This window comes from Quercus robur, chromosome 5 (assembly GCF_932294415.1).
Source record: "Quercus robur chromosome 5, dhQueRobu3.1, whole genome shotgun sequence".
NCBI classification, from domain to species: Eukaryota; Viridiplantae; Streptophyta; class Magnoliopsida; order Fagales; family Fagaceae; genus Quercus; species Quercus robur.
Window position 1 is genome coordinate 19,018,388 of NC_065538.1, and position 24,385 is coordinate 19,042,772.

Below are 24,385 nucleotides of genomic sequence, written 5' to 3' on the forward strand. Positions count from 1 at the left end.
TTATTTACAATTGTTTATTTATTAGGTTATTAATATTGATTAGCTTTTTTAAGGTTATTTTAGTTTAATATTGTCTTTAAACCTTGCCCTCCCAAAACTAAAATCCTAACTCTGCCACTGGGTTGGATGATGAGGGGTGTAATGACATAGTGAATGCAACATGGAGGGTAAATACAGTGGGGTCCCCAATAAGAAAGGTGGTGCAAAAAATTGGTGCTTGTCAAAATAAATTGTAATGGTGGAGTAAAAATTGTTTCGGCAATATCACTCAGCAACTAGTAGAGAAGAAAAAATTCTTGAAAAAGGCAGAGGAGGTGGCGTTGAGGGGTGGTGACACGTTTGGCATGATTGGGCTAAAGGTGGAGATTTCAGGTTTACTTACTCTAGTGGAAAAAATGTGGCATCAGAGAGCAAGGACTTTGTGGATGTAATCTAGGGACATGAAACTTGTTATTTCCATAATAAAGCATCACACCGATTTCGAAGAAATAGGATTCTGGGATTAAAAAATTCTAGTGGGGAGGTGTGTTTTGGAGATGATAAGGTTGTTGATTTACTGGAAAACTATTACAGAAATTTATTTACATCGATCCGCTGCCCCAACAGAAATAGAAGAGGTAGTGCAGTATACAGCTCGTGTGGTTGATGATGAGACGAGTCAAATGCTGGTAGCAGATTTTACAAGAATTGAGGTGGAGGTTGCCCTTAAGCAAATGGCTCCCTTGAAAGAACCAAGCCCGGATGGAATGCCCTCAATTTTCTATCAATACTACTGGCAGAATATTGGGGATGAACTAACAGAGGCAATTATCTCCTGCTTGAATTCGGGCAAGACCTTGACAGGTTTGAACCATATTTTCTTACACTTATTCCCAAATTAAAATGCCCTGAATCTATTTATGAATTTCATCCTGTAGCATTGTGTAATATTTTGTATAAACTCATCTGAAAAGTGCTGGCAAATAGATTAAAAATAATTTTGCCTCAGATTATTTTAGAGTTCCAAAGTGCTTTTCAATATGATAAGGCCATCTTTGACTATATTTAGTCGCTTTTGAGACATAACATCATATGAAGACAAATAGGTTTGGGAAAATAGGTTTTATGACTATGAAATTAGACATGAGTAAAACATATGATAGGGTGGAATGGAAGTTTTTGTAGGAAATTATGGACCGAATGGGATTTCATTTTAAATGGATTGGGTGGATTTTGGAGTGTATTAGCTCGGTTTCATTTTCTATCATGGTGAATGGTGAACCGAGAGGGCATAAGGGACCCTTTATCTTCTTACCTATTTCTCCTATGCTCAGAAGGTTTGAATAGTCTAATCCAACATGTAGTGGTTGAGGGGAGCCTTCAAGGTTTCTCACTTTGCTGAAGTGGACCAAAAATTTCTTACCTATTTTTTTTGCAAATATATGATAGCTTGCTTTTTTGTTGTGCAAAAATGGGGGACATTCAGACAATTCTTCAAGTCTGAAAATATCTTAGGTCAAATGATAAATACAAAGAAGACAACATTATTCTTTAGTAAATCAGTGACTGAAGAGGTTAAAAATTCAATCAAAGCAAAACTCGAGGTGCAAGAGATAAAGCAATATGAGATGTATTTGGGGCTACTTGTTGTGGTTGGAAAAAATAGAAGTGCTAGCTTGAATTACATTAAAGATAGGATTTGGGGAAAGCTCCAAATATGGAAGGAAAAACTCTTGTCACAAGTAGGGAAGGAGGTTCTCTTAAAGGTGGTGGTCCAAGCAATTCCCACTTTTGCTATGGGATGTTTTAAACTTCCCTTGGGCTGATTTGAAAATTTTGGTAGGGACAACATGGTGAACTAGTGGAGGAAAATCTATTGGAAAAATTGGGAGGTTGTGTTGGGCCAAAACAGAAGGTGGAATGAGTTTCAAGTAGTTGGGAAAATTCAATGATTATATATTGGCAAAATAGGTTTGGCGTCTTGTGCATGATACAGATTCTTTTTTTTTTTTTTTTTAAAAATTTTTTTATTATTTTTTTTATTGTGTTTTCAAGGCAAAGTATTTCCCAAATGGAAGCATTTTTTGTGCCAAAAAAATCTTTGGGGTCCTATACATGGAAAAGTATTTTGAAGGCGAGGAGGGTTATTTCTTTGGGTGCAAGGTGGAAGGTGGGTGATGGAAAATCTATCCGAGTGTACAACGAAAGTTGGATGTTGGGAAACTCTGGTGGTAGAGTGCTATCGCTTCCCTTGGAGTTGAGTGGTGATTCTTGTGTGGCTGACCTTATAAACAATGACACAGGTTGGTGGGACATAAGAAAAATTGATAAATGTTTTTTGCCTTTTGAAGCTCAAAGCATTAAATCTATACCCCTCTGTTCTAACCCACAATCTGATTATTTTTTCTGGCCATTAGCAGGTGATGACATATACACGTTGAAGACAGGTTATAAGCTATTATGTGGTGTGGCAAGAGAGGAAGCTGCCTCTGTGTCAAACTCTGAGAACATAAAAACTTTCTGGTCTGGGTTGTGGAAATTAAAAAATCCCAGGCAAAGTTAAGCATTTCCTGTGGAAGGCGTGTACCAATAGTTTGCCAACAAAAACAAATTTGCTTAAAAGAAAAATCCTCTCGGATCCCACATGCCATCTATGTGGCTGTCTAGCTGAAGATGTCATGCATGCATTATGGGACTGTGAAGCTGTAAAGTCAGTGTGGGGACTGGATTTTGGGTGGGTTAACAGGTTTGAAGCTGCACAGGGGACATTCACTGAGCTGTTTGGTTGAATCATGACTCAACCTCGTGTTCCTGAGATTTTTGCCACCACAGCATGGTTCCTTTGGTCGCATAGAAATAAAACAAGGTTGAACGAGGTTACTCAACTTACTTGACAGAATTCCTGAAGCTGTCCGTAGCTTCCCCTCAACATTTAAAATAAATAAAGACTAGCCACGGGGGAAAGCTCAAAGCAGAAAAAAAGAGATGGATACCAGCTACAGAGGGTGAGTTTAAAACTAATTTTGATGGAGCAATGTTTGAAGAAAATAATAATGCAGGAATAGGGATTATTGTTCGGAACTCTCGTGGTGAGGTGATGGTGGCTCTTTCTGAAAAAATCCCTAAACCTTGATCGGTGGAAATCTTGGAGATGTTAGCTGCAAGGCGCGCTGTCAAAATTGTGCAGGAACTAGGCTTGCATGACTCTCACTTTGAAGGCGACTCACTTGTTGGTATCAAAGCCTTGCAAAGAGGAAATATGCTATCATCCTCTTTTGGTTACTTAATTATGATATTTTATCTTCTGTTAGATCCTTAAGGAGTATCTCTCTCTCATACTTTGAGGTAAGGAAATATGGCAGCACATGCCTTAGCCTAGAGAGCAAAAATTTCTTTTCTTTTGTTTGTTTGGATGGAGTCCGTTCCACCATATCTGGATTATGTAGTTTTTCTACTGATTTCTCGGCACAAAAATAATATTATGGATGACTTTTTTCTCAAGAAAAAAATTAAAAAACAAATAACAAAACATGCATGTAGCATAATTGTTTCACATGTCAAAGATTTAGAATTGCTAAATAGCACTTAAGTCAAACATGACATGTCAAATGGAGCTGAGACATGTACAAAATGGTCACTCCCCATCGTATATAGTTGGTGTGTGTGATGACTCCCTCCTTCTTCTAAATTAAATTAAAATCTCTCATCCCCAGTTGTGGAGTTGGAACTGTCAATGACCATATTCAGTGTTCTAATAATATAAATTCAAGTATTTATGCACAAAATTAAAAGTGGCATGTAAATCAGCTTAATTTACTTAAAAAAATGCTTTGAAACATGAAGATTAAACACTAGATAAATAATCATGCTTATTTCTGCCTATGGACAACTGGACTTTGTCCACCTTACCCGAAATAAGCCGCTTTTGTTATTTGAGTTTTATGTTCATCATCAATATTTTATAGAAATGATGATAATTGTTTTGATAAATAGTTGATGATGAACCAAAATTCAAAAACCAAAATTTTATTATCATTTTTAGTATAGCGTACACATATGACATATAAGAATTTAAAGAGTAACCTTGCATACAGCTAGCTAGAGTTATATTGTATTGTTTTTCATTGTAGATGACACCCCATTCTAAGTAATCCTTTTAGGGTATAGCTATGTAAATTATACATATGATTACTACTTTATCCTCCAATCATGAGAAAAGACTTTTACTACTTATTCTGTAACCACAATACCTAATGCAAATTTTGAAATCAAACTTACAAGGGATATTCTCAAAAAAAAAAAAAAAAAAAAAAAAACTTATAAGGGATATTATGGAAAATATAATTGGACTACAACTCTTGGTGATACTATGAAAATAGTAAAAAAAATTACCAATAAAAAAAATTGACATTTTGATTTCTCAAATATGAGAGTTATTTATTTTTTTGATAGTAATATGATTATTTTTTTGTCCACTTGCTACTTTGGACATTTATCTGAATAGCCAGGACCCCCGAAATAAAAATTGGTTCCACTGCCTCCACTCTTATCGCTTTGTAAATTTATATTATAGCAGGAAGGTTTCGTTGCATCTGTTGCCAGCTCCCCAGCCTCAACATCTCTAAAAATGCCGTTTGAATCCACGGATTGAATATTTCGAAAATAGCTTGCTTTTCCATAGCCTTCACTTGGAAAATGGCCACTTCCCATTTGAGTTTTTGTGTGGACGCCCCCTATTTTGTTGTTGTAAATCTCTCCACCCCAAGTAAGTTCGGTTGCACTGTTCGCCAAATATGTGAAGAGGGATGAAGGCCAGTATCCTACCGGCTGATCATTCACTTTGAGCCACCAATTTTCATTGTTCTAAAGCATTTAGGATGAAGAATTTCGTGAGCATTATGTAAGAAAGGCATATGTATAGCAAGCATGATTTATTGAAAAATAGAATTTTTTGTACACTACGTACCTTGTATATGGTTATCCCTATGTTGGTTTGCTTCGAGTTGTAGCTGGAAACACCTCCTATAGGAGATCCAAGGGCAACTTGCTTGTTTGTTTGAACAAAACCAGGGCATTCAAGATTGTGGCAACCCGTGCTTTGGTAGCCATCACTCTTAATAAGGATAAAATAAGTTAGTTTACAAGAGAAACTTGCATGGAATTTATACTAGCAATTATACATGGTAGGGGTAAATATATATCTTGATTTGGAAAGCATGCAATTGATAAGAGTAGGTTGACGAAATTCCTAGTGCAAATTTAAATTTCATCCCAAAAGGAAATAGGCAAACTTACAGTCCAATATACGAAGAGCTTTGATTTTTGGTCATAATCGACCTGGAATATCATGAAATGTTCATCAATTCATTATCAATGTTATATATATCTCAAATCAAACTTTCTATGTTTTTCTTATGTATATTTGAATGCCAATATATAGAGTCTAATCATCTCAAAGTTTAAACTTATAACACTCAAAAAACAAAATCTAAATATATGCTAATGTTTAATTTTTGTGAAGATGACATTATAATTCAGTGAAGAAACTTACTCTCCATCCAGCTTCCATAGTGTTTACTTTTTCGTCTGGACCAGCTACAACCCATATTTGACCAATACTCATTTCTCCATTATTAGATACAGTAGGTTGCCATACGTTAATTGTTGCATGTGCTCCATGAAAGTTGCCACCAAGATAAGCTGTGGCATACTAATTATTCCAATTATCATTCATATCAATATATATATATGTCAGTAAGAATAATTAATTTATAAAAAGAAATAAATTTATTCAAGACTAAAAAGAATTTTGCATTTCAATGCGACATGATCAAATATGTAAAAATAAATATCAGTTTTTTATTTATAAAAACGATACCTCATGAGCACTTAGGTCATCACCATCAGAAGCGCTGTCCAAGCTATGATTAAGCCGTGCTCGACGTTGTTTGAAATGATAGAGATCACGAGGGCGTTGATTTCCTTGTGGTCGTCTAATGGGGATTGTTGCCTCAGGGCATTGTCCACTTTTATGCCAATTTTGAAACAGCTGATCAGGTTCTGAGGGATTCGCTTTTAGATCACTTGGAATTGAACTAGGTTTCATCTGTTTAGCCAAAAAATAAATCAATTACTATTAGTTTGAATCCCCAGTTGTGGCATTGAAAAGAGAAAGCAATAATCAAGTCCTAGAGCATTGAATTATTGAGTTTGGTACTCCTTAGCCCTCGTTGAGATAAGGGAAATAAATGGAACAGAAAGGAATAAAAAGAGTAAATTTAATAGTGTTTTTATTCATTTATTTATTTTTACAGTTTCCCTCTCAAAGCTTATATAAACTATATAAAAAAAAAAAAAAATGGAATACTAACCTTTTTTTTTTAAACCGTAAATATAGACTGGCTTATTGTACAAATGCATGTACTGTACAATTCATTCTAAAAGTATTCTAAATAAATATTTAAGTTTGTTAAAGATATTTATTGGTTTAATATTGCTTCATGTATTGGCTCAAGAGGCCCGATTGTATTTCTCAACCTATGTACATTGAATCCTAAACATTACCCTCCTATATAAACCCTGTTATAGGGTCATAACACATACAATATTAATAACAAAGATATAATTAGCAATGTCTTTATCCCGTGGATGTAGGCTGTAAGGTCAAACTACATAACTTCTTGTATTCTCTCTCTTTCACATGCTTCCACTTTCACTACAATTTATTTGCAATATTTTCTATTCCTTCTTTAGTTTTAACAAAGCTAAAGTTTTTTATTTATTTATTTGTTTTATTTAAAGGAAAGGGTGAATTCACCAGATTAGTTGAGAAAATTAGTTTTTGGACTCAACTTCCCAAAAACTCAATGAGGTTTGGTATAGTGATAGGTCCTGACAAAAATAAAGGGCTTATGATTTAAAAGGTTATTGTTTTTATTTTTATTTTTTAAAATGGAAGGGTTAAAAAGTTACTTGTTACACATTTGGCCACCCCTTGAAATGGCTCACGAAAGAAGAAGAAAAATTATAAAGTTATGAGGTATATGAAACAAAATAAATGAAATAGAAAATTCAATTATAGAAACCTGTATATACAGTTAGCAATATAACTAAATAAACTACCTGTATGATGTGATTTTTTAGAAGTGGATGATCAAAAGCAGGTTGTTGATAAAAATCGACACAGTCAATTATGTCACCATCCTCTGTCTGAAAAGATTTCACTTGATCTTAGAATAGTCGGGAATCAAAAAATACATATATAAATATGAAAAAACATTTTAAATCAAGATAAAAATTAAGGAAGCAAGAAGTATAACCTCAATGGTTTTTATTGTTCCTTTGTGCTTAACCAATTTCGTAGCCCCAATACTTCTTCCATCAACAAATCTATCACTTAACATGTAAGACAAAGTTAGCAAGTAAAGCATAAAAAATTCTAGTTTATTGTTAATAATGTTAGCCATTGAGAAGGTTGAAAAATTCTCTATCGTTGAATAACTGTTCTTGATAGAATTTCCTCCTCTCTATAGAGTCATAGACAATAAGATTCAAAAGTATTATGGAAGTTAGAGATTGAAAGAGTTAAATATATCTTTGTGAGTGTAATTAGCTTGCCTTTTATACTCTAATGAACAAAATCCAACTCATAATTTCAACAATTAGGAGGTTGCCAAAGAAAAAATGATAATTTTTAGGAAGGAGACCTTTTCAATTTTAATTAGTTTTTATTTAGTTATTAATAAGAGATGTGGAAAATTTTTAGGAAAAACAACTTTTCAATTTTAGCTATTGATAAGATATATGTATAGAGTTTTTAGGGAAAACATCTTTTCAATTTTAATTTACGTTTGGTTTGATTCAAAGATAATATTTTCTATAAAATTAGTCATTTTCAAAAAATATTTTTTATAACTTCTCTTATTTAGCTAACTGTGAGATAGATTTATTTTTCAAAAAAAAAAAAAATAGTGGAAAATAATTTCTAAAAATAAGTCATGCTTTTTTTTTTTTTTACCAAAGATAATTTTCATTTGACTCATTTTTTCTAATACTACCAAACAGTACTAGAAAACTATTTCTATACAAGACTTTCCATCAAAACAAAAAGCGTTAGTTTTAATTATTAATAAGAGATGCAATTATCTATTACTAAATAATGTACCGCATGAAACACAACTAAATTTCCAAGAATGATTTAGTAATATTTATGAAAAATCGTTCTTACACAAAGGCAAACTAAGGGTCGAGCGAGGGCAATTGCTCCCCACTAGCCCCATTAAAACTTATATAAATGTTTTTTATGGTTCAAAAGTTAAAAAAAGAAAAACAAGGATACAACATGGAGAAAAAAAAAAAAAAAACCCAAACAATATTTGTACTTGTAACAAGTTTAAGTTTATATAGTAATTTTTTATTTTCATAAAAATTTATATATATATATTTATATAATTAATGTTTACATTGATTTTTCCCATCTATAATCTTTATAAATATAAAGTTTAAATTCTATAAGAACTTGGTGTAAAAGCTTTGGTTTACATTATTTAATAAGGACTTGTCATATCATCGTTTTACTAAAGATCATAAATTCTAAGCAAATGTTAACGCAACAAAAGTTTTCTTAATACAATTACAAAGACCAATTGTTATCAAAGTGAAATTCAATTGTTAAATAAAATAATTGTAAGAGTATAGATATAAACTAATAAATAAAAACATTCTTAGCTTTAATAATTAAAATTCACTTAACAACAATACTTATCATGTTTATTGTATTTAGAAACAATAGATAATTTCTAATATTTAATTTTAGAAGTAATAATTAGAATGTTCATTGTATTAAGAAACATTATGTCTAAAGAACTTATAATTTATCTTTTATTCTCTTATTAGTACTATGTACAAAATTGAATAAGAAAACCATTCAGACTGCAAAATTAATCTATTACTCAAGATACATCTTTTTTTTTACCCCTCTAGAAATTTTTTTTGGAGCTGTTATTGGTTTAAATTCTATAAGAAATTGGTGTAAAATCTTTTGCTTACATCATTTAATAAGAACTTGTCACATCACTATTTTATTAAAGATAATAAATTCTATAAAGAATATTGAGCGTAAAAGTATGTGTTTACGGTTTACACCCACCAATCAAATGATGATACATTAGAAAATTTTTAAATACAAGAAAAGACCCTAACACAAGTTATCAAATCCCTTTTGAAGCAATATGCTATGTGAATATTACAAAAAAAAGAAAAAGAAAAAGAAAAAAAGACATCTCCGAATAAAAAAAAAAAAAACAGAGAACTTCGGCCGCCACAAGACCTGCAAACCAGGAAACAGCACCTGCGAATCAAAACCCAAACTTTGTATCTTAACTGCGAACACTCGGCACCACAGGACCTCTCTCTGTGAAAGTGAAACCGCCGCCGCGTTTGTTGTTTTTTCCTTGGTTGGAGCCAAGGAAATCTTCGCTGTTGCTCCGAAAGAGAGGCCATTCCAGTCCCACACACTCACTACTTCGTGGTGGAGGTCATCACCGTTGGCTAATTTGGAAATTGGCTTGCGAGAGAAGAGCTCCATTTACCCTCATTTTTATTTTCTACTTTTTAATGTTTGTCTTGATTATGGTACAACACAAAACTACAAACAATGATAATCTCTACATCTCTATCACTACTTGATCTATACTATGGTAGTCTGGGAGACTTAGACTTGTTGATTAATCAAATTGCAAGGTTTTGTTTTGTTTTTTTGTTTTTTAATATTCAGAATGTATGGTTTGAAAAGGAAAGGAAATTAATGTTAAGTGTGTATTCTTGTAGTTGAAACTCATTTAGTCATACACAATAACATCTCAAGAAACTTCTTATGTTCTACAAGTTTTAATATCACGTAAAATTTAAAATCCCCAAAATCTAAGATCCTCTTAGAATAGAATAGGGAGCACTGAACCTCCAACCCGCCGTACCTCCTGCCACACATATCGCCATGCATCCTGCCGAAGTCGCTGTGGGAGCCTTGAAAAGATGATGTATCTGCCCAATGGTGACTTTAGGAATTTTGTCTAGGGTGTTCCTATTCTACTTTGAAAAAATTTCGGGTCATTTCGGTCTATTTCGGGTGTTTTGAGATATATCGGCTGAAATTCAAGATTTGGCCGGCATGAAGTTTGTACTTAAAAAAAAAAAATGTTCTTAAAACCAAAACAAATTTGTGTTTTGTACACCGAAAAACCTCAAAAGGAAAAAAAAATGAAAAGAAAAGAAATGAACAAAGTTACCTATATAATAAACTATAAGTTCATTTGAAATATTAATAAAATTATTAATTATTGTTATTTAGTTGTTTCATTAATTTGTTTGTTTTTTATAAATTATAATTTGTTATATTGTTGTTTCATTAATTATAAAATTATTAATTGTTGTTTAGCCTAACATAATTTAATTTGTTTATCTTTTATAATGTATTAGCTAATTAAATTATTAATTATTTTTTATTAGTTGCTTCATTATTTTTCTTTACTAACTATTAGCACACGTCCCATGTGCATTATCCATTGCCTGCCTCTCATACCTTTACTTCACACTCGATCCCATGCCCCATTCACCCCTCCCCCCACTCAACAGACAAGCCCCAATCACAAGAGCCAATCAGAAATTCACAATCACCAATCACAATAGACAATACACTAAAAGACAAAAAAGAGAATCAGCCAATCACAAATATTAATAAAGTTACAATAAAGCTAAGCAAGCCCGTATCAAAAAAATAAAATAAAATAAAGCTAAGCAATTTCACCAAAAGAAAAGAAAAGAAATGAACAAAGTTACCTATATAATAAACTATAAGTTCATTTGAAATATTAATAAAATTATTAATTATTGTTGTTTAGTTGTTTCATTAATTTGTTTGTTTTTTATAAACTATAATTTTTTATATTGTTGTTTCATTAATTATAAAATTATTAATTGTTGTTTAGCCTAACATAATTTAATTTGTTTATCTTTTATAATGTATTAGCTAATTAAATTATTAATTATTTTTTATTAGTTGCTTCATTATTTTTCTTTACTAACTATTAGCACACATCCCATGTGCATTATCCATTGCCTGCCTCTCATACCTTTACTTCACACCCGATCCCATGCCCCATTCACCCCTCCCCCCACTCAACAGACAAGCCCCAATCACAAGAGCCAATCAGAAATTCACAATCACCAATCACAATAGACAATACACTAAAAGACAAAAAAGAGAATCAGCCAATCACAAATATTAATAAAGTTACAATAAAGCTAAGCAATTACAGTTCAATAAAGCTAAGCAAGCCCGTATCAAAAAAATAAAATAAAATAAAGCTAAGCAATTTCACCAAAAAAAAGAAAAAGAAAAAAAAGAGAATCAGCCAATCAGATTAACTCTTTAGTCTTAAAAAGAGAGAGACTCTCATTTCACTTTCATACTTTCAGTCTTTAGATAAAAGAGAGAAAGAGACAGAGAGAAGTAAGAGAGTAGAGAGTAAATCCATTAGAGAAAAAGAGAGAGTCAGAGAGAAGAAAAGTGTAAAGTAAAGATGAAATACCTTAAGGTTGGGGGAGTAGGGTGGTTGAGGTTGAGGGGCGGTGTCATCGGGTTGGGCAGCATGTCGAGGCAACTGGCAAGGAAGGAATCTTCGATCCGATCTGTGCTATTCCGATCTCCGATTTGATTGGCGAGGCCAAGGCGATGACCGATCTCCGATCGGACTGGCGATGACTGATGGTGATAAGCTTTGTTGCTCAAGTTTGAGGCGGAGGCGATGAGCTCTGTTTCTCCGTTTCTGATTTCAGTTTTTGCTACCATCTGTGGGTTAGGTTTGCTACCATCTGTCTCTAGGTTGGGTTTTTTTTTTTTTTTTGAGAATCCGTGGCCCGTGGGTTTGCTACCATCTGTTGGGCTTGCCATATGTTGTTTTTTTTTTTTCTTTAGATTGGGTTTGCTTTCCCATCTGTTGTTTAGGATTGATGTTGGGCTTTGGGCAGTGGGCTTGCTCTGTTACATTTTTTTTTTGCTTGAAAGTAGAACATATAATTTTTATTTTTTATTTTTTATTTGAGGGTGTTCTTGATTTTACTTGAGGGTGTTCCTATTTTTTTTTTTAAGGGTAAACAAATAAAAAAATTTAAATTATTATATATAAATTTTTTTTTTTTAATTTTCGGATCAGGGTGTTCCTGGGAACACCCTGCCCTTAACGTGGCGTCACCACTGTATCTGCCATAGCCTTAGACGACGTAAAACATGGGCCTATTGAATGGATAATTTGTTGGGTTTGGGCTTGGGTTTTAGAGATAAAATTAGGGTCGTAGGGTTGTCCACAGGTCGAGCCAGGTTGGTTTTGGACCCAACTTGGACTTGACCCGTCGGCGTTGGGTGGAGGGCGGAGGAACCCGAAACTGATCGTCGGAAAAATTGGTTGAGTCAATTTCAAGTGAGGGTGAGCGTTGGTCGGGCCGGGTTGGTCGTTGGAATAAAAAAAAAGGCATCGAAATCTGGAAAAAAAAGCGTTGCTGGAATCTAGAAACTTCGGCAGAATCTGGAAAACTTAGCCAAAATTTGAAAAACTTCACCAGAATTTGCATTTTTTTGCTGGAATCTGCATTTTTTTTTAGCTAAGAATTGCTAGGATTTGGCTAAATCCCACCAGATCTAGCCGGATCTAGTTGAGATCTCACCAGATTTGGCTTGTTTTTGTAGGATTTGGCAGGATTTTTTTATAGTTCCGGTTGGGTTTGGGCTGCTTGGGTTTTGGAGATGCAAACCCACCACTCAACCCACCAGTGTCGATTTTTGATAACGGAAACCCATTGCTGATTGACTGGACCATCGGTTCAAGCCGGAATCAGGTCGACATCGGGCAGTTTGGCTAGGTTATCGGGCTTCGGTTGGGTCTAGACATTCTTACTTTAGACTATTAGAGAAGTAGAAAGGAGGTGAAAAGAGATGAAGATGTAGTGTTAGAACTTGGAAGGATTGAGGTGCATAGAAAGATTGCGAAGTGGGGTTAAAGATGGTTCAATGAAAATCCCATTGGCATTTTCATTAGATTCCTTCACCAAATGGAATGGGAATAGTAGTTTCCTTTGCATAACTCAACTTGATACTAAAGAAACTAAAGAAATTGAAACTATTCACAAATGTGTCTTTAATCTTTTTTGCTCTCCTTGAAATGAATTTAAATTTTTTTCCCCAAGAACTTGTGGTAAGTTATGGAAGAACTAGAAATACTATAGCTTGTTATGCTTTTTAAGACAAAAAGGCTGAGAACTTAGGAGTTGAACCAAAGAAAAAAAAAAATGCTATGTTCAAAAACAAATAGACATGCTCAAGAGGGAGGGAGAGATGAAAGGAAAGGGAAGAGATAAAAGAAAGATTATCCCTAAAGGAATCTTATGGCATTGGTGAACAAATGTAGGAAAGGGTTTTGTATTCGATGACTTTTCCAGACTTTGGCAAAGTTCTGTATTCGATGGTTTTTATAGGAAGAAGAAGTTTAATTTTGGATTTGAGTTTCCGTTAGAGATATATTAACCTATTAGCAATAGGCCCAAGCTTAATACTACTTTATGTGCAAGCCAAGTTTCTTACTTGTACTAGGAGTCTATTAATTTAAGGATTTAGTCTACAATATATATTCATGTTATGGTTCATTATAACACAGATTTTGTACTACACTCTTATACTATTGTAGTGGGCCTTTTTTGGTTAAATCGAGCTGGGCTGCCTCCTACGGTACTGTGCCCAAATATTCTAAGTAAGAGAGTTGAGACCAGTCCAACTGCAACTCAATTTGGCCCGGCTTGTGCGCAAACTATGCCTTGTCTGCTAGGAGCACGCTTACGGCAACAGAACTGTTTCAGATGAGTTGCGGCAGACAGATATGATAATAACAAGATAAAATAAAGTACTTTGACATCTTTATTAACGTAAACAGATAATCCCTACTTAAGAAAAGATAATTACAGTTTAACAACAATTATTTTATAAAAAAAGTAAGGGAAACAAGTGGGTAGTATATGGGTTGATTGAAAGAGGAAAGAAATCAGATTAAATCTGATTCACAGGACCAAAGCCAGAGAGGGAAGAACGCTTCTTCTCAAAGTGAATAATCTCCCAAGGAGATCCTACCATGGAAATTAATCAGTTTAAGGGAAGCGGACCTGAATGGTTGGTACACAAGAGAACCCTTTGTTTCCGGCAAAGAGTAGGACTTTGAGAGGGAGAGAGGGAATTAACCTATTGGTGCATGCCTGTCGCTCTAACTCTCTTATCTTTTTCTTTCCTTCTCTTCTAAAATTCCCCTTTCTTATCTTTTTTTTTCTTTCTACTTCTTTTTCTTAATACTTGTTTTCTATTTCCTAGTTTTCAAATTTTTAATATCGTGGTGCTTGTTTCCCTCTCTCTATACACGGCAAGGGCCTCTTTATAGTGCCTGCCGTGACCGAATTTTACTATTTTAGCCCTTAACCACCTTTGTCTGGTCTGGGTGTACTTGCCGACCACCACTGGTTCGTCTGTGTGCCACTCTCCATCGCCAAACAAAGAAAACTATTTTGTTTGTTTGTTTGCCGTGACACCCTTTCCTGCTATGGTGTGGGTACCTTCTTTCTCCCTATCCCTCATGGCATGCACCTAGTGGTTCTAACTCAGTTTTGCTCCTTTGGGTGGTATGTCATCTCAGCAGGACACTTCCCCCAAAAGAGCCCTAGCAGGAACCTCAAAATAGGTTTTTCCTCTCTCCCCACCGCCAAATCATGCCCTCTTACCTCTGACCCATGACCTCACCATGTCCTGTATTGGCTGGGTACAGGCTGGTGAGGTCTAGGCCTTGCGCGTGCCTCTCTTCTATGTATGTCCAAAATCTGTCTGCTGCTCATGCATTTGCAGTGGTTGGTTTGCACAGTCTACCGTTCGTTTTTGACTATTTTCTGGTTTCCCTTTCCTTTATGGCTTGCCCTACTTAGGGACTGGGCCTTGCTCGACGGTGGGCTTTGCCCTCGTACCTCTGACCCATGATCTCACCATGTCCTGTATTGGTTGGATACAGGCTGGTGAGGTCTAGGCCTTGCGCGTGCCTCTCTTCCGTGTATGTCCAAAATCTGTCTGTTGCTCATGCGTTTGCAGTGGTTGGTCTGCACAGTCTACCGTCCGTTTTTGACTATTTTCTGGTTTCCCTTTCCTTTATGGCTTGCCCTACTTAGGGGCTGGGCCTTGCTCGACGGTGGGCTTTGCTTTTCTTCAGCCTACCCTTTTTCCTTCTACCATCTCCTACCATACCACTCTATCATTCCTGCTGCGAAGTTGTTTGCCTCAATCCTGCTGGGCCTTTTTAGGCCTGCCGTTTATTCTTCTCCCAATGGCCCAGTACGACCATTGGTTCTTTTATTACATCACTGGCTGGCTCTTGTGTCCCATTTATTTTCCCTTGGGCGTCCTGGGCCCGTTTGCTTTCCTTGGGCTTTCTCAGCCCCTTTCTTAACTTTGCATTCCTATGGGCTTTTACTGAATTCTTTGGGCCTGCTGTGACCCATTCTCACTTTTTCACATCATATACTGCCCATGGTTAGCTTTTTCTCTCTTTCCGGGCCCCTTTAGGCCCATTTACCTCCTCAAGGCCCATTTGTTTATCTCATGGGCTTTTGACCCATTATTCCTGCCGCTTGGGCTTAATGGGTTTTCTATCCATTTGCCAACTCTTTTCTGTTTGTGTTGCTGGGTCTCTCCTTTCCACTTGGGCTTCCTAAAATGGCCATCAACAAGTATAAAGATATAACCCTTAAGGGTTTCCTCTGTTGACGTAGGCTGTAATTAAGGTTGAACCACGTAACTTTTGTGTTCTTGTGTTCCTATTTTATGCTTCCTTCTTCCGTATCTATTTAAGCATATTCAACATGGAATATATATCATAACTAATATTTAACACGGTATTAGAGCCACCTTCTTGTGGCCATGGTTTTCTGTCCTTACGGTGTGTTTAAAAGCAATCTTTGTCTTCCTCGATGTTTCTTCGTTGCATTCATCTTCTTTGGCTTTCCATTTTTGCCGTCAAAACTCTCTAGTATAGTTATGCCACTGTTAGAAGTTGCATCAACACTGCAAGACCATTGCCTTCCTCAAATCACCGTCACAAAGCCAAACTTCATTCAAGGGATCTTCTAAACCTTATCAAATCTCAAGGTTTCATCGAGCTTCCATCTTGAGTTTGAGAGGGGGTGTTAGAGATATATTAGCCTATTAGCATAAGCCCAAGCCTAATACTAATACTAATTTGTGTGCAAACCAAGTCTCTTACTTGTACTAGAAGTCTATTAGTTTAAGGTTTAGTCTACTATATATACTCATGTTATGGTTCATTGTAACATAGGTTTTGTATTACACTCTTATATAATAAAGATTTAGCCCTTATGTGGTTCATTCACAAACATAGGCCATAAGGCTAAACCACGTAACCCTCATATTTTTGTGTTCTCATTTTATACTTTCCTCTTCTGTATCTATTCAAGGATATTCAACATGAAATATATATATCATAGCTAATATTTAACAAGTTGGAATATGATTCATACATCAATATCCACATGGCTATCATCTGCCTCAAAATTGTCCCAATTGGTTCCAAGGAAAACAACATTAGCCATTGTGCGTGTTGCCCCACCTCCATACTCAGCCATCACTAACCACCACACCACACCAGGACCCTTTACCAGATTCGTACCTTGAAACAAACCCATTAATTGTAGCTATTTTGCACAGTGGTTGAATGACTTTTGGTCTTCAAAACCCCCCATGATTGCCGCCTTGGGACAGAGGAGGCTTGAGGATAATTGGAGAAAAAGAGATTTGCCACAAATGAGAGAAAAAGTCATCCATGGAGGTTGGGGTTTCTCCTCTTTTGGTTCCTCCCATGCTGTGATGTTTTCTATTTCAGCATTTTGGTTGTTTTTTTTTTTTTTTTTTTTTTCTTTTCCTTATTTAAAACCAATATTCCTCCAAGCTGGATAGCAACATCTGGAAGTTGATTAATATATATATATATATATATGGGTTGGGCTCAAGTTATACCTAATGTAACTCTAAGCAATATTACACCACCCAATAACTTGTTAATGAATTTATATTTTGAAAATTCCATCATTGAATTACATGTTCTAAACATGCATGCCAATTTTCATACCAATCTGATATTATTTACTATTCAATCCATAAACTCATCTTTTATGCATTATTTTAAACTACAAAAACTTGAATTTTTACAATTGATAGATGACATGACTATTGATCTTTGATCACCTTGAAAGTTTGCAAACATGAATAATATACAAAGATAATGTAATCTAACGGCCAATTTGTTAAAATTCACATTCAATTAAAAAATATTGATTGGCATGGTGTAACATTGCTTAAAGTTACACCAGGTGTAACTTGAACCCAACTATATATATATATATATATATATATATCAAATCACTTATCCTTCCCAAATATAAACTATATCCCTAAATTTTTTGCTGTGTTGATTCCATTAAGAGGAGGAATGTGTTTCACTACACTAATAGTTTCCAAAAACTCAACCATTTGGGGAAAAGAGCTGCCTCCATGGATCTTGTGAAAAAGATTTGCTTTTGAAGGCATTTCCTTTTGGGTGCTCTGGATTGGAACACAAAGTCAGGTTAGCTCAATGTATTTGGTGACCTAAGTCTACAACTTTAATAGGACCTTTTTTTTATATTTAAATATTAATTAAATCATATTATTTAAATTTTGTTATCAATTTTTTATTCACTTAAAATTTATCTTTCTTGCATTTTGAGATGCAAAATAATTAATTAAGTTTTTGTATTCAAATTTTGCTAATATTTTATTTTTTATTTATAACACGACTAATCTACTCATTTTTTTTTTACTTCTTTTTTCTTATTTTTTCAAAAATACAAGTATACTTTAGCAATTTTTCAGGAAAAAAAAGAAAAAGAAAAAAGAAGAACATAAGCTGATGTCAAACGCACACCATATTAAGTGTATTAAGTTAAATTACAAAAATAAAAAAGTAAAGTAAAAAACTAAATGTCATGTGGGGGTTATGCTAATATGATGTGAATAGTTGATGTGATAAGTGATAACTCATACGAACCGGAAGAGAGGAAAAAGTACTCAAGGGAAAAAAAGAGAAAAAAATAAAATAAAAAAAATTATATTCGCTTTATTTTTGTTGGGAGACATGGTCTTAATTTTGTCTTTTCACCTACTGATTTTAATAGACAATGCATTTTTTTGGTCAATAGAAAAGCTTTGATTTTTTTTTTTCTAAGTGAGAGAATTTTCATTAAAATGTGCATTATGGAAAACAGATAAATATAATATATTTTATTGATGAAAAGGGTTTTTTTTTTTTTATTTTTTTTTTTGATGGCCTTAAGCAGTTGCCTTGGTTGCATATGGTCTTAAGCCAGCATTGCATAAAGTCACTCAAGTATTTAAAGGAAGTAAGGCAAACAGAGGCCTTGGTAATGGTGGGTTCAGCGGCGGATAATGACAGTGACTCAACATGAATAGAATTCTAATACGAAGAAGATTTTGGATGATATGCCCATTAATGAGGATCTTCCCTATATGAAAAAGACTTGTTGCGCAAGCATAGAAGTTTGATTCTACACTACTATAAAAACCCAAAGACCCTCAGAAAATAGGTACGCTTAATTGACCCGCTCTGGCACTCTAGACTTATGAGAAATTCTAACTTGACATTTGGAGGATATTTGGCCGACACCACAAAGAGGAAGATGAAGTCTAACGGCTACTTCTCCAACGGTAACTTAAATAGACTCAAAACGGTGTCGTGGAGATTAATGAGTGTTAGTGAAACGGTGCGTTCCCAGTAAAGAAGGAAACACGCGTTAGTAAAACGGTTCGGTTTCAGTGAACACAAACGTCACCGTTTTGACACTATCTTCCTTACAGAATCAAGCTTCCAGGTTTAAGAACTAACTCTGTTCTTCCTAGAACTGAAGTTACAGGGAAGCTCCAGGATTGATCATAACTGCCTTCCGTGATTATTGGAGGTGGTTACTTCGAGTTGTTACAATACAGTTAGGATTGATCTTCTAGAAGGTTTAGCCTTGTATGTATTCTCAGGCTCTATAAATAAGAGCACTGGGTTATGTATTTGTTTAACCAGCTTAGATAATCAATTTACTCATTTCTTCCAGAAACCCTCTCTCTCTCTCTCTTCCATATTTTCTGTTATTGATTCTTCGCCATTGTTAAACACTTCTGAGCTCAAATTCTCACATGGTATCAGAGCCAAGATCCATGGCTTCAACTACACCTACAGAATCTTCTCAATCTACTTCGAATCCATCATCCTCTGCACACATAACTTCATCTCCATCTCCATTGCTGTTTCTCTCCAACATGTCAAACTTAATGTCTATCAAGTTGGATTACACCAACTACATACCATGGAAACACCAGTTGATCACGATACTGGAAGCATACTCATTGATTGAGCACATTGATGGTACAACTCTAAAACCATCTCCCTTTGTGCTCGATGCTACAGGAAATCCAACTTCAGTTGTGAATCCTGAATTTCAATCTTGGAATATCAAAGATAAGGCCTTGCTCTCTTTGATCAATTCTACTCTCACTCCTCAAGTCTTCTCACTTGTTGTTGGGATCACAAACTCAAGGGAGGTCTGGAATACTCTTGAACAGAGGTTCACTTCCACATCAAGAGCTAACATACTGAATCTCAAACTTGAGCTTCAAAGTCTCAAGAAAGGAAATGATTTAGTTAATAGCTTTCTACAGAAGATTAAAGTTGCTCGTGACAAGCTTCTTGCAGTTGGAGTGGTTGTTGACAATGAAGAATTGATTTGCATTGTTCTCAGAGGAATTTCTAGGGATTTTGCTCACTTTTGTTCTGCAATCCGCACTAGAAGTGATCCTATCTCCTATGAGCAACTAGCTATAATGTTGCAAAGTGAGGAACAAGCAATCATGGAGCACTCAGATTCAATTCCTCACTCTTTGGCCATGTTTGCATCTAATAGCAAACCAAATGGCAATCCTTAGAATCCATCTCAGAATCATGGATCTGGAAGAGGAAGGGGCAGAAACTACTCTAATAGAGGAAGAGGTGGAGGTAGGTTCAACTCCAATGGAAGTCAACAGTTCATATCTCAGACACCACAAGGGTTTTCCCCTCATAATAGTCACAATTCAACATATCAGAGTCATACACCTGCTCATGCTCCTAAGGGTGATCGACCTACATGCCAGATCTATTGGAAATCTGGACATTCTGCCTTGGACTGCTATCACAGAATGAATTTTGCTTATCAGGGAAAGAATCCCCCAGCTAAACTAGCTGCCATGGCCAGTGCTACTAATGTTGCTATGGCCAATAATCAGGATCCTTGGTTGGCTGACTCTGGTACATCAGATCATCTCACTGCCAATCTTAGCAATCTTGCGAATCAATCTCAATACAAAGGACCTGAACAAGTCACTGTGGGTAATGGTCAGGCTCTACCTATCAACCATATAGGTAATACTACCCTTCCCACTAAATATCACAATTTTATTCTTAAAGATGTCCTGCATGTCCCTAGGATAGCCATGAATCTCCTTTCTGTTCACAAATTTTGCCTTCACAATAACTGTTCCTGTCATTTTGATGCAAATGAACTGAAAATCCAGGATATACCTACGGGGAGGCTCCTCTACAGGGGCTTGAGTAAAAATGGAGTCTATCCAATTTACTCAAGGAACTTCCTCAAGCCATCTTCCTTCCACTCTGCTTCAGTCTCACCATCTCCTCAGTCTGCTAAATCTCCCTGTTTTTCTACTGCTTTACATGTAAATAAGCTTAATAATTGGCTGCTGTGGCATCATAGGCTAGGGCACCCCAGTAATAAAGTGCTTACCACAGCACTTTCTTCAGTTGATGCATCTTATAGCTTACCAATCACTGATACTGGTACACATTGTAAACATTGTCTCAATGGCAAAATGCATCAATTACCTTTTGATAAATCTAGTTTTAATGCTTCTAAACCTCTTGAATTGATTCACTCTGATGTTTGGGGTCCAGCTCCCACCACCTTTATTAATGATTTTCGGTATTATGTCCTATTTGTTGATGATTACTCAAAATTTACCTGGCTTTTCCTTTTAAAATTCAAGTCTGATGTGTTTGAAGTCTTTAAATATTTTAAAGCTACAGTAGAAAATCAACTTGACTCCAAAATAAAAATTTTGAGAACTGATAGAGGTGGTGAATTCACTTCAAATATGTTTAAGAGATTTTGCTCCTCAAATGGCATTGTCCAGCATCTTACTTGTCCTCACACACCTCAGCAAAATGGGGTAGCTGAGAGGAAACACAGGCATTTGGTTGAATGTGCTCTAACCATGTTATCACATTCTCACCTGCCACCCTCATATTGGTCCTATGCCATATCCACAGCAGTTCACATTATTAATAGACTCCCTACACCCAATCTTAACAATCACTCTCCTTGGGATTTGTTATTCCTCACAAAACCTGATATTTCTCATCTCAAGACCTTTGGCTGTGTCTGTTTTCCTTTACTTAAACCATACAATTCCAACAAACTTCAACCCCACACCACTTCTTGCATCTTTCTTGGTTATCCTCCTTATACCAAAGGCTACATTTGTTTAAACCCTCTTACCTCTCGGATTTATATCTCTAGGCATGTCCTATTCAATGAACATGAGTTCTTCCCTTCCTTGTCCTTATCTTCTAATCCTACTGCACCACTCAGTGCACAGTCTCCTCCATCTCCTTTTTTGTTTCCTGTGTCAGATACCACTAGTACAACCTCATCTATCCCATCTCACCCTCCCTTTCCTACACCTGCTTCTAGCACTGATCCTCCTACTGAACCTGTGTCTATATCAGTACCTGCACTCCTCCCTGATCCAGTTCCTGCACAGGTTACTGCATCAGTCTCTACTTCTATTCCTACATTAGTCACTACCCCAGTTATTGCCTCTGTGCCTGCATCTGACCCTACTCCCTCTATATCACAACCTACTCCCTCCATTCCTACACCTATTCCTCCTGTCTACCCTCTTGCTCCACAAGTGACTTCTATGTTTCAGGTTCCTGCTGTTACCAATACACATTCTATGGTTACAAGGTCTAAGGTTGGTACTTTTAAGCCAAAGGCACTTGTTGCTCAGGCTATTACTGATGACCCTCAGCCAGTGGTCAAGTCTGCAAAGCTCTCCAAGCCTTCCTCTAAGGCTCTCAGACCTGACTATACCTTGACTGAACCTCCCTCTTATAAGGTTGCAGTCCAATTTCCTCAGTGGTGTGTTGCCATGGATGAGGAGTTTGCTGCCTTACAAAGACAAGGGACTTGGTCTTTAGTCCCTCCTTCTCCTTCTCAGAATGTTGTTGGGTGCAAGTGGGTCTTCAAGCTTAAACTCAACAGTGATGGCAGTATCAATAGGTATAAGGCTAGATTGGTTGCCAAGGGCTTTCATCAACAATATGGTGTGGACTTTGAGGAAACCTTCAGCCCAGTCATTAAACCTCCCACAGTGAGGATTATTCTTTCCCTTGCAGTTCAATTTGACTGGCCTTTAAGGCAATTGGATGTTAGGAATGCCTTTCTTCATGGCCTTTTGAGGGAAGAGGTGTATATGGTGCAGCCTCCTGGGTATGTTGACCCTTCTTGTCCCAAATATGTATGCAGACTTTGGAAGTCTCTTTATGGGCTTAAACAGGCACCCAGGGCCTGGTTTGAAAGGTTTTCCACCCAACTGTTGCACATGGGGTTTCAAGCTTCTCTTGCTGATTCCTCCCTATTCATCCTTCATCAGGGCACTCTTGTGGTTTATCTATTAGTCTATGTAGATGATATTGTCATCACAGGCAACAATCCCAAGTTCTTGGACACTCTGGTAGCTCAACTTAGTCAGGCCTTCGAGCTTAAAGATTTGGGTCCACTTCATTATTTTCTTGGCCTCCAAATCACCAGATCATCCAAGGGTTTGTTCCTTACTCAAACCAAATATGCTCAAGACCTGCTCCTCAAACTTCAAATGCAGTCTTCCAAGCCTGCCCGCTCTCCTTGTGCTCCTCATCTCAGATTGGTGCCCAATGAAGGTTCTCTTCTTTCTAATCCACATGAATATCGAAGTCTGGTTGGTTCTCTCCATTATTTGACTTTCACCAGACCTGATTTGAGTTTTGCTGTCCATCAAGTATGTCAGTTTATGTCCTTTCCTACTGATGTTCATCTTACTGCTGCAAAACGCATCCTTCGATACCTCACTGGCACACTCCATTTTGGAATTCTCCTTCAACCTGGTCCTATCTCTCTTTCTGCCTTCTCTGATTTAGACTGGGCAGGTGACCCTTATGATCGACGATCTACCACTGGCTTCATTGCTTACCTGGGATACAACCCTATTACCTGGAGTGCTAAGAAACAAGACACGGTGTCCCGTTCTTCTACTGAATCTGAGTACCGTGCATTGGCTTTTACAGCTGCTGAACTGTGTTGGCTTCGACAGGTGTTCAAAGATCTGGGCATTTTTCTTCCCACTGCTCCAAAGCTTTGGTGTGATAATGTCTCTGCCTTGGCAATTGCTTCTAATCCTGTCTTCCACGCCCGCACCAAACATTTAGAGGTTGATTACCATTTTGTTCGTGAGAAGGTTTTGCGCAGGGATCTTCAAGTGAAATATATTGCTACTGGTGATCAACTCGCTGACATTTTCACTAAGAGTCTCTCTACTTCTCAGTTTGTGTATCTCAGGTCCAAAATCATGGTGTCTGTTGACCCCATGGTTTTGAGGGGGGATGTTAGAGATAATGTGCAAATGGTGAAGACAGAGCACAAATCTGAGAACAAAGAGGAAGATGAAGTCTAACGGCTACTTCTCCAACGGTAACTTAAATAGACTCAAAACGGTGTCGTGGAGATTAATGAGTGTTAGTGAAACGGTGCGTTCCCAGTAAAGAAGGAAACACGCGTTAGTAAAACGGTGCGGTTTCAGTGAACACAAACGTCACCGTTTTGACACTATCTTCCTCACAGAATCAAGCTTCCAGGTTTAAGAACTAACTCTGTTCTTCCTAGAACTGAAGTTACAGGGAAGCTCCAGGATTGATCATAACTGCCTTCCGTGATTATTGGAGGTGGTTACTTCGAGTTGTTACAATACAGTTAGGATTGATCTTCTAGAAGGTTTAGCCTTGTATGTATTCTCAGGCTCTATAAATAAGAGCACTGGGTTATGTATTTGTTTAACGAGCTTAGATAATCAATTTACTCATTTCTTCCAGAAATCCTCTCTCTCTCTCTCTTCCATATTTTC

The 24,385-nt window shown here is 36.2% G+C and overlaps 1 protein-coding gene across 1 annotated transcript; it reads right to left on the minus strand.

Moving 5' to 3' along the window:
* Positions 1-4,458: 4,458 nt before the first annotated feature.
* On the minus strand, positions 4,459-16,695 carry LOC126727935 (uncharacterized). Its single transcript, XM_050433832.1, has 6 exons — positions 16,591-16,695; positions 5,858-6,085; positions 5,531-5,689; positions 5,275-5,316; positions 4,946-5,092; positions 4,459-4,842 (listed from the first exon to the last, which is right to left on the minus strand). Exons 1-6 carry the CDS (start codon positions 16,693-16,695, stop codon positions 4,459-4,461), a joined length of 1,065 nt encoding a protein of 354 aa, XP_050289789.1.
* Positions 16,696-24,385: the final 7,690 nt, after the last annotated feature.

Excerpts from the sequence above, each read along its gene's own strand:
- LOC126727935 (XM_050433832.1), bottom strand. The coding sequence starts at position 16,695 with ATGGCTGAGTATGGAGGTGGGGCAACACGCACAATGGCTAATGTTGTT. Across the intron at positions 6,086-16,590 it reads ATAGCCATGTGGATATTGAT|ATGAAACCTAGTTCAATTCC; the intron begins GTATGAATCATA and ends TTGGCTAAACAG. Across the intron at positions 5,690-5,857 it reads ATGACCTAAGTGCTCATGAG|TATGCCACAGCTTATCTTGG; the intron begins GTATCGTTTTTA and ends TGGAATAATTAG.